This window comes from Leptopilina heterotoma, unplaced genomic scaffold, assembly GCF_015476425.1.
Source record: "Leptopilina heterotoma isolate Lh14 unplaced genomic scaffold, ASM1547642v1 Lhet_135, whole genome shotgun sequence".
Classification (NCBI taxonomy): Eukaryota; Metazoa; Arthropoda; class Insecta; order Hymenoptera; family Figitidae; genus Leptopilina; species Leptopilina heterotoma.
In genome coordinates this window covers 1244350-1259041 of record NW_025110854.1, presented here as the reverse complement: position 1 = coordinate 1259041, position 14692 = coordinate 1244350, and the positions used below count along the sequence as shown (strand labels likewise).

The window sequence follows — 14692 nt, the reverse complement described above, 5'->3', positions numbered from 1 at the left end:
ATAATGTTAAATATTATAATTATTATTAATTATAATAATATTTATTAATTCAATAATAATTATTAAAATTATAATAATTAATAAATAAATAAATAATAATTAATTAAATTAATATTAAAAGTTAACATAATTAATAAAATGATTAAATATGATGCAGTGTCAGGAATATTTATTGCACATTTTAATTATTATTTATTAATTATCTATAATAATTTTGAAAACATTTATAAAAAAAAATTTTCCATTTAACTTTCTTTAAATATGAATGTTACAATTAATAATATATTTATTTATCAATTGATAACTTAATGTTAATTATTATTATTATTATTTGAAACAATTATTATAATTATAATTATTATAATATTATTTAATTAAGTGAACACGGTAATAAATAAAGATAAACTGAATATTGAGTAAAGATTGATTCAAGCTTGAATCAAGATTAGATGTTCGAGCTTCACTCATAAAGACTGACCGAGTCTTGAATCGAGCATGGGACGAGCATTGGGTCCAATGTTGAACCAATATTGAACTAATATTGATTGACAGTGATGTAAAGACTGCTTCTACTGTGAGTTACCCACACTGAGCGTTCAAGACTCAATCAACCTTTAATCTATCGTCAGCATTGGTCTTTCGCGCCTGGGTAAGACTTTATGTGCAACTTAATTTATATTATACAAATATAATTATGTACATATATTTATTTTTGTATATAATTATTTTTATAATTAATTTAACTAATCAATAATTACAAAAAGTAATAAACAAAAAAATTGTTTTTGTAAATGACAATTAAATATTTTTAATTTTTGGTCAATTATGCAATAAAACAAAAATTAGTATTATTCAAAAAGAGTAAGAAGCATAAGTCCTATGGGTAAATTTATTGATTTTCTCTGCAAAATTCCACAGGATCATCTGTGTAAATTCCTACGGCACGTTGTCATGGAATCAAATCAACAAATCAAAGTTGTATTTACATTCTAATACTCTGAAGTGATAAAATTTCTGATAATTTCTTTTTAATGAAAAGAAGCTAAATGGTTATGTATTTTGTGTCAGAAAGTCAATGTTTTGTATAAATATAAAACTTAGTCATCGTAAATTAATTAAAAATATTAAAATTATTTTAACTCTAGTTTCTCAAAAGTGTAATAGTATTTATATTCACTTTAATTTTGAATATTGAAAACTAAAGTGTTTTACAATTGAGGAGAAAGTAGATTTTTAAAATAAGAATTTTAAAGGAGCAAAAAAAATTTAATATCAACCATGATGGATATGGAAATGAACGCTGAGATGGAGAGGGTATGTATATAAAAAGTACTTTTAGCAAGCAATATATAATTATACAAAAAGAAGAAGAATTAGGTTAAAAATATTTAGAAAAAGTTTTTATATATTAAAAAAGTATTTGATTTATATTTATACAAACTTTTTTGGTTTAAAAAAGTATTCGGTTAATTAAATTTTTAATCGAAGAAAAATGTTCGGTTGCATCAATATTAATCACAAATATTTTGTTTCAAAAACTAAATGCACTTCTTCAGGAAGACTATTACAAAAATGTATTTTTTCATTTAAAGGACGGAGGAAGTGAAGATGCAGAGCAATCTTCTGAAGGCAGTTCTGCAGGAACAATATTCTGCACCTTAGAACAAGATTATGCAAAAGTAAAATTTTGCTGAATAATTATGTTCAAAATATTTATTTTTACTAAGTGTATAGTAGATTTTACTTTTAATAATACTCTGTAAACAATTAAAATTTTAAAATATATTTTTAGTTTTTAATTATTTACAGGGTGTCTAGCGAATTATGATTTTCAAATTCCCGGCAAAATCCCGGATTTCCCGGAACTAAAACTAAATTATTCCCGGATTTATTTTTTAAAACATTAATCACTATACTATTAAAATTGCATTATTTTTTAAATATAGTGAACCTGGATTATCAGAACTAAGGTATTTATATTAAAATTAACTGAATAATCAATCGAATTTCTTTATTTTTATGAGATTTTTGTACCAATAGATGTAAAAATTTGAAGTTTTTGTTTAAAATGACGCAAAAGTTTGGATAAAATGATTTAAAGTTCGGATAATGGAGAGTTCAGATAATCGAGGTTTCACTGTAATAAAGTTAAAAACCTTGGTATTTATATTTAAACTTTCAGTTTAAAACTTTAAAATATTAAAAGCTTATACAACAAGTATATAAATAATAATAATAATATATGGTTAGGGGTCGTCCATATACCACGTGGACACAAAAGTTTAATTTTATATCTTTTTTTTCTTGTTATTCAACTTTATTATTAGATTGTGATCAGACAATATTTGTATGTAATCCGAAATTTATTTAACTGTCAAAAAAACGCCAAATTCTTTTTTAATTTATATTACAAAATCATTATCGTAAATGCACAAATATGAATATATGCTTAGGAATACAAAGCAACCTCTACAAACTCTTACAAATTCTAAAAAAAATAATTTCTATTATTGTTTATGTGAAGGCTTAATCTATTGGATTTTAGAAAATTTAAGATTTGTTGCCGAAGAGATTAAGTATTTCTACTAATATAATAATTGAAGATATATTGCTGCCAAAGTCCTCTCCATAATACTAAAATGGTATTTACCTATTTAATAATGTTTTAAGATAATTTAATCTCTATTGAATTTTAAAGAAGTTTGTTATAAAAAAATTTAAAGAATTTTTTAATTGTATTTCTTATTAAATATCTTTTTATTATTCACTATTTTAAAATAAAAAACCCAATTGTCCACGTGGACAATCAGGGGGGGGAGAGGGGTTCGTCAAAAATCCACGATTGTCCACGAGGGGGAGGGGGGGGGTCAAAAAGTGTCTAAAAAGTGTCCACGTGGTATATGGACGACCCCTTAATTCTACGTCAAAAATATTTTTTACTTATTCGATTTAGAAAAAAGGTGTAATATTTATCCTTTATATTTCTATTTTATAGGGGGTCAAATATTTTTTGTAAACTATCCTTATTACTTGTAAGTTGTATATTAGATTAATATAAAACTATAGTTTGTTATTAAAATTAGCTAGTTTTTTTTAAAGAAAATTGAGAAAAATTTCTTTCTCCAACACTTGCTCTGAAAAGAGTACTTTTCTTGGTAGAAAAGTGTGGCGAAAGTAGAACTTTTCTCAACTGCTCTGAAGAGCGTGGCGAAAGTAAATTTGGCGTGGCGAAAGTAAATCATGAATTTATTCTTTTTTCTTGTTCTTTGACCGAGATTTATTTTGTATCTAACTTCTTCTCCACTCAAAACATTCGCCTTTTATTATATTAAACATAAGCAGACGTTAAATTAAAATTATACGAAACTCACGAAGAAACCTTTCCTCGCAAGGCGTTGGAGAAAACGTAGTGCACAACTCGTGGTGAAAGAATGATTTTTCTCGAGTGATTGCTGCTCTCGCTACGCTCGAGTTGCAAACTTCACTCTCGAAAAATCACACTTTCGCCACTAGTTGTACAATGTACTATTACCTCAAGATTATTCAAAAATTGATTAAAAATTAAGCTTCTGTTCTCGGCACATTTTTCTAAATTCAATAGTTTTAAAGTTTAATGGAAAAAAAGTTAATAATTGAAAATAAGTCTACTTTTAAAAATCTTAAATTTTGTTTAATTTATAACTAAAAAATTTGGTTACCTACAAAATGTGAAAAAATAGATTTACATTTTTCTTATACACAGAATGAGTAAAAAAAATTTTTTTCCTAATTTCAAATGTGGACTGAAATTTAACGTGGAATTGCCTATATACCTATAATAATTCTTTACTAAATTGTTGAAAAATATGACTTAAATTGAAATTTTTTTAAATAGATTTTAATGAATTAGCGAAACTTTCCAAAAATTCACGGATATTTTTTCCAATTCCCGGCAATTTCCCGGGTTTTTCCCGGTTGAACTAAATTCCCGGTTTTCTCGTTTTTCCCGGACGCTAGACACCCTGTATTTACAAACTGTTATATTTTTAATTAATTTTAGAAATTCATACATTAAGAAAAGACTTATCAAATATGTATAATTTGACAATTTCTAGATTATAAAGGAAATGAAGAGCAATGAAGCACTTGCTCCTTATGAGGAAGAATATACTAGACTTTTTGAATCTCTATACAAAGCCCATCGAAATGAAAATGAATTAACTGAAAAATGCAAATCATTTCAAGTAAGATTTTACACTTATAATTTTTTCGAGTAAACTTTTTTTTAATGGACCTTTAGAATTTCAATTAATATTCAAATAATTTCTTCAACTTTAATCCAATATTTTTAATTACAGGAAGAAGTGGTACAATATGTTGAAAAAATCGACGAACTTGAAACAAATTTAGAAGTAAATGAACACACTATAAATAAATTGAAACAAGAAATTATAAATTCAATGAAACTTGCAGATGCTGCACATTCAAGGGAACAAAATTCTCAAGAAATAATTGAAAATTTACGGGGAGCATTAAAAAAATTTAAACACGAACTTAGTCAAAAGGAGAAATTAGCATCAGAACAAGTGTAATTATATTAACGAAATTAAACCAATATGTTATTGTTTACAGTAGATAAAAAAAATGCAAAAACTGAAAAAACTTATTTATCTTAAAAGTAATAAACATTTTTAATATTTGTAATACAGAACGTTGATGAATAAACAAAAAGAGGGTTTTGGACCTGATCGAGATAAACTTGTAGGAGAAATAGAAACGCTAAGAGAACGATTGAAAGCAACAACTAAATATAATAGCGATCTTGAATTAAGAAACGCTGAAATTGAAAATCAAAGGACCGAAATTCAGGAAAATTTAGACGTACAATTAAATGAATACTCAAAAGAACATCGCTTGCGTGAAAAAGCGGAAGAGACGATTCAACAATTACAAGAGGAATTAAAAAAAAATATTAGCGAATTACAGGTAAAACCAAAAAATCTAAATTACATACAATTTTCAATTAATTTTCCGATTATCAGGGTTGTCACAAAAATTTAATTTCCTTTTTCCCTGACTTTTTCCTAATTTCTAGACAAAATTTTGACTCTTTCTCTGATACGTCTATAAAAAATTCAAAAGCAGTGCAATTAGAAAGAAAGATAATTTTTAGAATCAAAAATTTAATTTAACACTTGTGTCTGCCTATTTTAAAAATAAAATGACAAAATTCTTTTCCTTAATTTCTGAAGAAAAAATTTTTAAATTCAATTATTTTTAATCAAATTCTTAGAAATTTCAAATATTAAAAAAAAATTTCAAATACTTGTTTATAAAAATTTAATTATCTTCAAAAACTAGAATTTAATTATTTTAAAAAACGAAGTGTTGAAAATTTGAAATTAAACTTTTCGAAAATTCAATTTTAAAAAAAAAATTTGAAATTTAAATCTTTTTCAAATTTAATAAGTAATTAATAAATATTTTAATAGTAATTCTTTCGAAACTAAATTATTTTAGATGCAAGTTTGACCCATTAATGCAGTTTTTACACTAGCAAATTTATGAATATATTCAATATTGTGATTCTTTGTTAAATTCAATTATTTGACAATTATTAAATAAAAATGTTCTGAAAATTAGATTTTTAAAAAATTTCTAATCAAATATTTTAACAGCATAATTATTTTCAATTCAATTTTACAAAATTATTTCTGAAAATTTCAACAGAAATAAGAATAATCAGGGTATTATTTTAAAATGATTCACAAGTTTTGAATGTTGAAATCAATGAAATATTTTCTATTAAAACTACTTTCACATAAATTACTGATTGCAACAAAAACTGAAAACTTATAAACTTTACATTTCGAAATTTTATAATTAATTTTTTTTTATAGTAAAGCAAAATTACAGTAATAAGAATATAATTTCGAAAAAGAAATACATAAATAAATTATGTTTATTTGAACCTTCAAAACTTTAGGATCACATTTTAAAATACATTGAGATTCAAAAGTTTTTAAGGCTAAAAAATAAACAAGGAGAATTATAATCCATAAGTTTTAAAAACGTTCAAATGAATGAAATATTTTTTATTAAATTTTGTGTTATAAATTACTAATTAAGACAAAAATGGAAGACTTAAATTCAACATTTATAAATTATATAATGAGTTTTTTTGTTATGCAACGCAAAACTATTGTAATAAAATTTTCATTTGAAAAAAAAAATAAATCGTTCATTTGAAAGTTCAGAACTTTAAAGAACAAGGAGAATTCAAGGTTTTTAAGTTTTTAAAAACTGTTTTAGAACACCAAACAACCAGAGTTTTTGTAGTCATTTTAGAAATTCCATATTATTCCAGTACTTTTTATGAAATTCTCTAATTTTCCTAACCAATTTTATTTTCCCTGGCCTGTGGCAACCCTGCAATAACAAATATGTACAGAATTTACAAGGAATTTAAAAATTATAACAGTCAGCAAATATAGCAGTGAAAACTATGGGAAATCATGCAACAAAACTCGAGAGCCAAATAAAAGACCAAAAGCTTACAAATGAAACTTTACAGCAAGAAATTAATAAATTATTATCAAGAAAAATGAATATGCAAACAGATTTTGATAATTTAAACGCCCGTAATCAGAATACTGAAAAGAAATTGTCAGAAACTGAACGAAAAGTCGACACAATGAAAATTGAAATACAAAAGTAATTTAATAAAAGCTAAACTTACAAAAAATTAACACACAGATAAAGAATTATTGTTAAAAATGTATCTCAACTATATTTTATTAAATATTTTTTAATTTTGCAGAATGCGTGACGAAAATTCAAAATTAAAAACAGAAAAAGAATTGCTGTCCAAAAAAGTAGTGAAAGAAGAAAATTTGAAATTTACTATTCAAGATGATTTAAAACAAACGCAAATTAGTCAAAAAAATGCCGAAATTGAAATTTATTCTCTACAAAAATTTCTTGAAAATGAAAAGAAAGTGAAGGAGAAAATTATTCGCGAAAAAGAAGCAAATGGAAAATCAATAGCTAGCCTAAAGGAAACCATCAAATCTTTACAAATGGAAGCCAATATTCATGAGCAAATACGTAGAAAAATGGAATTAACCATCGAAGATGCTGGACAAAATGCTGAAGAATCGAAGAGAAAAATTTTCCATCTAGAAAAAGAGAGAGATAAATATTGTCATGAGGCTCAAGAACTTTCTGATAAGGTAAGATGATTCACAAATTTTTAACTTTCAAATGAACGAAATGTTTAATTAATGTTTAACTTAAAAAATGTTTATAAATTACTGATTGTAATAGAAATTAAAAACATAAATTTAACATTTAGAAACAAAGTAATAAAAGAAATTTCTTATTTAAAGAAAAATAATAATAAAATCAAATATTAAATTTAAAATAGGTAGAAGATCACATTGATGAATTAAAAATTAAAAGAGCTGAGATATCTGACTTAAAGAAGCGTCTTTATGAAGCTGAATCTAAACTGAGACAACAGCACAATGCCTACGAGGCATTAAGAGGCGAAAATAATTCACAACTGACAAATTTATCAGAAGCAAAAGATGAAATAAGAGAATTAAAGCAGAAATTAAAGATAACAAATAAACAAGTAGAACAATTAAAGGAAGAAGTTGCCCTAAAGGAAGTCAGTATAACAAATGGAGAATTCTGTACGTTAAACATTATCCATCTAAATAATATTAATAGACAGACCTCGGATCGTTCATTTTATTCAAAATGTTGACACAATTTCACTTTCTACTTTCCAGACATTTCACTGATTTATAAATTCGATTCTTTAAAACTTCAACAATTTTATTAAATAAATTTTTAAATACTTGTTACTTATTTTTCCACAGGATTTAAATTTTCGAAATTTCAATTTCAAACCTTCTGGAATTTAGTTATTTTTAAAAATTACAACAGTAATCCTTCTGACATTTATTTCCTAGAATTTTCAAATCAACTTCTTCTCTAAATAAATTATTTTTAATAATTTTTCGAAATTAGTTCTTTCAGATTTAAATTATTTGAATACAAAAATATGATTTTTTGTAATAATTGTAATTGCAAATCATAATAGTTTTTTTAAAGTTCTAAAGGTCTACTATTGAAAATATATAACAAAAAATGTAGAAAATAATTATTTATAAAAAAATTCTTAAAATTAGTTTTTTAAAAATATTTTAAATAATTTTTTGAATTATAAAAAATTATTTTTTAAATAGGTAATTAAAAAATGTTCAAATCAAAATCTTGTAAAATTTTTGAAAAATAATTAAATTTTTAAAACACATGAATTATAAATTTTTTTAATAATTGTTTTCTTCATTTTAACTGTAAATCTAAAAAATGAGATTGATTTTTCCTAAATATTATTTAAATTTTCGTAAATATGTAATTGGAAATATTGAAAATAATTGAATTTTAAAAAATTACATATAATGAAAAAATTGTAACAATTATTTAAAAAAATATTTTAATATAACTTTTTGAAAATAATTTTTTATTTAGATTTTTCATTAAGACTAGATAAAAAAATCGGTTAAGGTACAGTTTTTCTAAAACGTATTTTCTAATTTTTTATTTTCTAAAATTTTTTTTTTCCAATAAAGATGAATTTCTAAAAAACTTTTTTCTAATAAAGGTGATTTTCTGATTTTCTAATTTTTTTCTTCTAATAAAGGTCATTTTCTAAAAATATCTTTTTTTAATAAAGGTAATTATCAAAATTTTTTTTTCTAACAATACTTGAAATTTCGTTAAAAAATCATAATAAAAAATAGAAATTATGCAATTTTTTCAACAAAATTTTAAAATAATTTAGTTAAAAATCTAAATCGTAATTAACAAATAGAAATTACAGGGAATTTTTTCCTAAAGATATTTAAAATTTTCTAAAAAAATGTTTTATAAATAAACTAATTTTGAAAATTTTTGTATAAAAATGATGCAAATTATTTTTTTTTCAAAAATGAATAGAATTTTGTTAACAAATTGTGATAAGAAATAGTAATTTTATAAAAAATGTTCTACTTTTTCGAAAAGAAACTTATAATCTTGTAAATAAAATTGTAATTCAGAAACAGAAAATATGCAAAATAGTTTCTATTTTTTCTGACTTTTATCAAAATTTTGAAACTTTACAAATTTTAGGAAAATAAATATTAGAAATCAATAACTTTTTAGAAAACCTTTTTTTTGTAAGCAGATTTCATTAGAAATCGCTTTTTTTAGACAAAAAGGATAAGAAAATATTTTTTAGAAAAAGTGATCACTGATCACCTACCAAAAAATAGTGTTTTTTCCAATATTTGGAAGAAAAGTAAAAAAAAGTCGCATTTTTTAAAATTAATTCAAAAAATTAAGTCAAAAAATTCATATACTATCGAAAGCCTATATACAATATTTTCATTAACACATTTTTTTCAGTATTAGGAAAAGCAGAAAAAGAAAAAGAGGAATTAAAGTCTGAAGTACAAAAATCTTCCAAGAATCTGTCAATATTAAAAGAAAAAATTGAAGAAATGAAAAATGAAGAAAAACATTTGAGACAAAATGAAAATCAAGCACAAATGAAAATAAATCGGCAGAAAAAAGAAAATGACGCTGTTCTAGTGGAACGTGACGTTCTTGGCACTCAATTAGTAAGACGAAATGATGAAATTTCTCTTCTTTATAATAAAATAAAAGTATTGGAAGACATTATTCAACGTGGTGAAAAACAATATACCCAAAGAGTCGAAGAAATAAGATTGTTCAAATTAGAAATACAAAAATTAACAAACGAAAATCTGCTTCTAAATAAAAATATAAATAATACCGGAAATCTGAAATTTGATCTCATTCATGTGCAACAAAATCTAACAAGAGAAAAATTAAAAGTCACTGCACTGGAAGAAGAACTTCAAAATCCATTGAATATTCACAGATGGAGAAAATTACAGGTACATTTTGGAAAATATGTTTTAAAAATACTGATAGAACTGACATTGAAATTTTAATTTCTTCTCAGGGAACTGATCCTAATACGTTTGAAATGTTAAGAAAAATTCACATTTTGCAAAAACGTATATTAAAAATGTCTTCACAATTAATTGTGAAAGAGAAAACAATTAAATATACGGAAAGATTGTATACAAACGTGAAAGAAATATTAGGAAAGCAACCAGGAGTAGAAGTGACGGAGATGTTAACAAAAACTCGAAAAACTCTCATAGATAGAAGCAATAAGATAAAAGTAATTATAATTATTGTAATTTCACAAATTTAATTTACTCACCGAATAATTTCTGAATTAAATATTTTCAGGGTATACTTGCAGAGAGAAACATGTTTGAGGCTTTGGCAAGTGAACAAAAATTTGATAATGAAAGATTAAACAAAGAATTAAATGAATTGAAAAAAAAATATTATAGTTTAAAAAATAAAGGACAAAATTATAATAAAGATAAGCAAACAGCGATAACTATTTTGCCATCAATATCATTATCAGAAAAAAAAGTTTATGGTGGAGGCTTTAATATGACTGTGACTAAATCACAAATTAATTAATGAAATCCAATGTATAACGACTAATGTAAATATGAAAATGCAATGGAAAAAGAGTTTCTATAAATATACGACACTGTAAATAAACACATTTACTTTTACCGACCAATTTTAATCGAATCATCAAAATTACTTACGGATTTAAATCTTCCCTTTATTGGTAGACTTCCTTTCTCATTTTTCAAGATTCCTTGTCTTCTACAAAAACTGATAGCCGACACGGATATAATAACTTCCAAGAAAAACTGTTCCACCCTCAAAGATATTCATCATCATCCAACTCGCAGAATTCAATGATTTTTAAGAGTGAGCTGAAAAATGTTCAAAAGTAATCAATATAAATTCTTTCTAAATTCATATTTTAATATAAATACTAAATTTAAAAACAATTATAAACTATTAAAATTTTTACTCTAGTATAAATAGTAAAATAATAATAAATTTTCCAATATAATAAAAGATTAAAAAATATTATAATACAACTTTAAAAAAATATAATTTTAATGAAAGCAAATTGTTATTTATAATTTACAATCAATTATTAGTCATTATAATATCCATAATACTTTTACTTTTTATTATAATTATAATTGTAATATTAGATATATATAGTAATTTTTAAATTATTATAAATTTTAATTTATAACTTAGAATTAGAAAACTAATTATTATTATTATTATTAATAAAATTTTGAATTTTTTGATTTAATCTTGAATTTTTAATGTACCTATCATATCAATATCAAAATGTCATTATATTATGGAGGGTTGTCGCAGGTCAGGGAATTCAGGGAAAAATCAGGGAAAGTAAATTTGGTCAGGGAAAAGTCAGAGATTTTTATTGAAAGTTCTGGAAAAAATTAAATTTTTTAAATTCATAAGAAAATTCAAAATTTTTGTGTCTTTTTTGTTTGCCTTGTAAACTATGAAATTACCACGAATTCTAATACAAAACCTTCAATTTTTTCTATTTCTGACAATAATTACTTTTTAAATAATTTAATAATTCTCAAAAAACTATTATCAAATTATTACTTATTTATTTAATGAATAATTTTACTTAAATATTTCAAAATTAATTGAATTTTACAAGTGCTGCGTTTACAATTTTCATAAATAGATCAACTTCAAAAGATTTTAATTAAAAATTTTATACAATTTGGAATGAATATAATTATAAATTTTAAAGAACTTAGATTTTTAGAAAATTTTAATAATTCAAATTCTTCTAAAATTAGTTAAATTTAATTATTTTAAAAAATTTAAATAAAATTCTTGGCAAAATTTCAATTATTTTTCTAATAATTGACCCTCTTAATGAGTTAAGATTTGACTGTAATGGGATTAAAGTACTACCCCAGCAGAGTAAAATCCCCAAAGGATTTTAAAAAATTAACGGCTGTTTGATTCTTATTGTAATTTTAAGTTTTGATAATTCAGTAATTTATTGAATAATCGCTCTAATCAACTTTTGGTATTTTGACAATAACTTTTTACTTTCTTGAGTAAAATTGTAGTTTTTATTCCAATAAACAAATTTCATTAACGAACTATTGTTAAAAAATTACCTTTAGTTAATGTTTTGGAGAAAATTATTCGATTTTTCTCAATTTTTTCACACTACACCGCAAAATGTTATGTTTTTTTATTTAAACTAGCTCCTCCGACGGCCGCAAGCGGCCGTCTACGGTGCTAGTTTTTATATGTCCATTGTCCAAGTCCATTATTTCATTAATAATAATATTCAAATTTTTTCAGTTAATAATTTGCTTATTTATATTTGAAATGTTGACGTTTTTTTTGACCATGCAAAATAAGATTTATTATGAGTACTTTCTCTTAACAAAAATAAAATTTATATATTCGCGCTCTTTTTAAATAACATGTGGGGATTGGCCAATAGATCTCGCATCTACGCCAATTTCCCATATAGATCTCTCACAAGTGCAATACGGGCTAGTCTTGTAGCATATATACAAGTTCCGAATTTGCTTCCCCCGTCTAGGGCAGGTCTCCCACTACGTAGCCTTACTGATGAGTCCAAGTAGTGGGGACCGGGACGAAACGATATAAAGTGGTCTTCATACCACTCTATGGATGATATACTTTTAAATCTCCATAAACATACGACTGCAGCGCCACCTTCACATGTACAAACAATTTTAAAAACACCCTTCTATTAAGATTTTACATCCTCATTGCCCATTCTTTACTTCGATACTTTTCGATACATTCGACCTTTCCACTCCATGTCTTTTTTAAGAAAGGATTTTTACTGAAACGTTATTAAAATTAAAATTAAATAACTCTTTTGAATATTTAAATAAAAAATTTTACTCAAGTCAGATTAGTGTCTATAAATTCCGTTTTGGAAACTAAAATTTCAATGTTTTAAGGTTTTTGGTCTATTTGGAGAAAAATATCACTATATATTTTTCTTTAACTTCCCAGTAAAAAAAAACTAATTCAAATGAATTGAAACGAATTAACATTTTTGGTAGGCTCCAATTCGTATTTGTCACAAAGCGGGATTCACGAAAGCTCTTTGTGAATTCTTTTTAATTCATTTCAATTAGTTTTCGTTTACTGGGTTTATCACTAGAAATTAAAATGTAAACTTTTTATTTTAATGTAGTATATAATTTAAGTGACATTATTTCGAAGCTGATTCAATTACGTGGTTTTTATCACTGAAATCAGTACAAAAGTAAGACTAAGAAGTATAATTTATTAAAAAACATATTTAAAATATGCTCGCACCTTAACTAAAATAGAAAAGTTGTCAAAAATGCACGATTTACTGCCCAAAAGCTGATTAGAGCCATTATTCAATAAATTACTGAATTATCAAAACTTAAAATTATAGGGGAGAGGGCCCCAAGATGGACAGGGCCCCAAGATGGACATTTCCTATAAAATTTTTGTTTAAAGTGACAGCATCTTCTCAATTTTTTTATTTTTGTTGTTTGTATAGATGAAGATTTTTATGCATATTTGAAAAAATAAAACCAGTTTTTTTTTCTACTGCGCATATCACCTGAATTTTTTGTCAAAAAAGTTTTATTTCCGATTTTTCTCAAGTCGATAAAGTTATTTAAATTTTTTATTTTAGATAGGTATTTATCGTTATAATATTATTTATTTATCATATAACAATATTCTAAAATGATTTTATTAATATTTTGTTTGTATACAATTTTTTTCTGGGTTTCAAAAAATGGTGTCATTTACCCTAAGATGGACACTTTCGAGACCCTAAGATGGACACCACATTTCAATGTATTTATTTTCATGTTTTCGATTAAACATTTTTTTTAATAATTTTGTAAGTCTCGTAATTGAGATTTTTTATGTTTACCGTCATGGAATGTAGAGATATCGATAGAGAATTTGAAAAAAAAATAAAAAGAAAAAAAATTATAAAATTAAGATTTTTAATAATGTTATTCCTAGTAAATAGAATAAAATGATTAAACATTAGTTTAAAACTTAATACAGGATGTTTATCTTTAATTTACCACACTTTAAAGTGATTTTTAAGAAGGTGTCCATCTTGGGGCCACTTTTTTTTTGGTCAAAAATTTTAACAATTAGAAAAAATGCTATAAAAAATGTTTAAGTTCAAAATAAAATTTTATCTCAGTGGCCATAAGTTACCTAATAAATTGTACTTTCATTTAGTATAAAACATTTTAACATATCTTATTCGGTTTGGATTTTAGAGCCATCAATCGAAGAGGTGTCCATCTTGGGGCCCTCTCCCCTAATAAAAATCAAACGCTTACTAATTTTTCAAAACCCTTTGCTACTTACTTTCATCCCATTATAGTCAAGTCTTAACCCAAAAAAATTTTTTTAAATTGTTCCACTGTGTAATTTTCCATATCTACTATTTTAATACAATTTTTCAAAAGAATTCAGTTATTTAAAAAAGATTTTGATATAAATTCTACGCAAACATTGAATTATTTTTATAAATAATACAAATTTCACAGGAATTCAATTATTTACAAATTTTTTCTAAATTTCTTCGCAATAATTCCATTATTTTGATAAATAATAAAACTCATTGCAGAATTTCAATTATTTTGAATTGAAATAATGAAAATAATTTCGAAGAAGTTATAGTAACAAT

General features: G+C 24.0%; 1 protein-coding gene across 1 annotated transcript; it reads left to right on the top strand.

The window, feature by feature from the left end:
• The first annotated feature begins 1193 nt into the window (after nt 1-1193).
• On the top strand, nt 1194-10611 carry LOC122497645 (cilia- and flagella-associated protein 58-like). The gene is made up of 11 exons (XM_043604889.1): nt 1194-1314; nt 1593-1679; nt 4095-4223; nt 4338-4567; nt 4689-4965; nt 6461-6693; nt 6800-7211; nt 7406-7676; nt 9439-9953; nt 10022-10246; nt 10318-10611. The coding sequence occupies exons 1-11, from the start codon at nt 1279-1281 to the stop codon at nt 10558-10560; spliced, it is 2658 nt and encodes an 885-aa protein (XP_043460824.1). The 5' UTR covers nt 1194-1278; the 3' UTR covers nt 10561-10611.
• Nucleotides 10612-14692: the final 4081 nt, after the last annotated feature.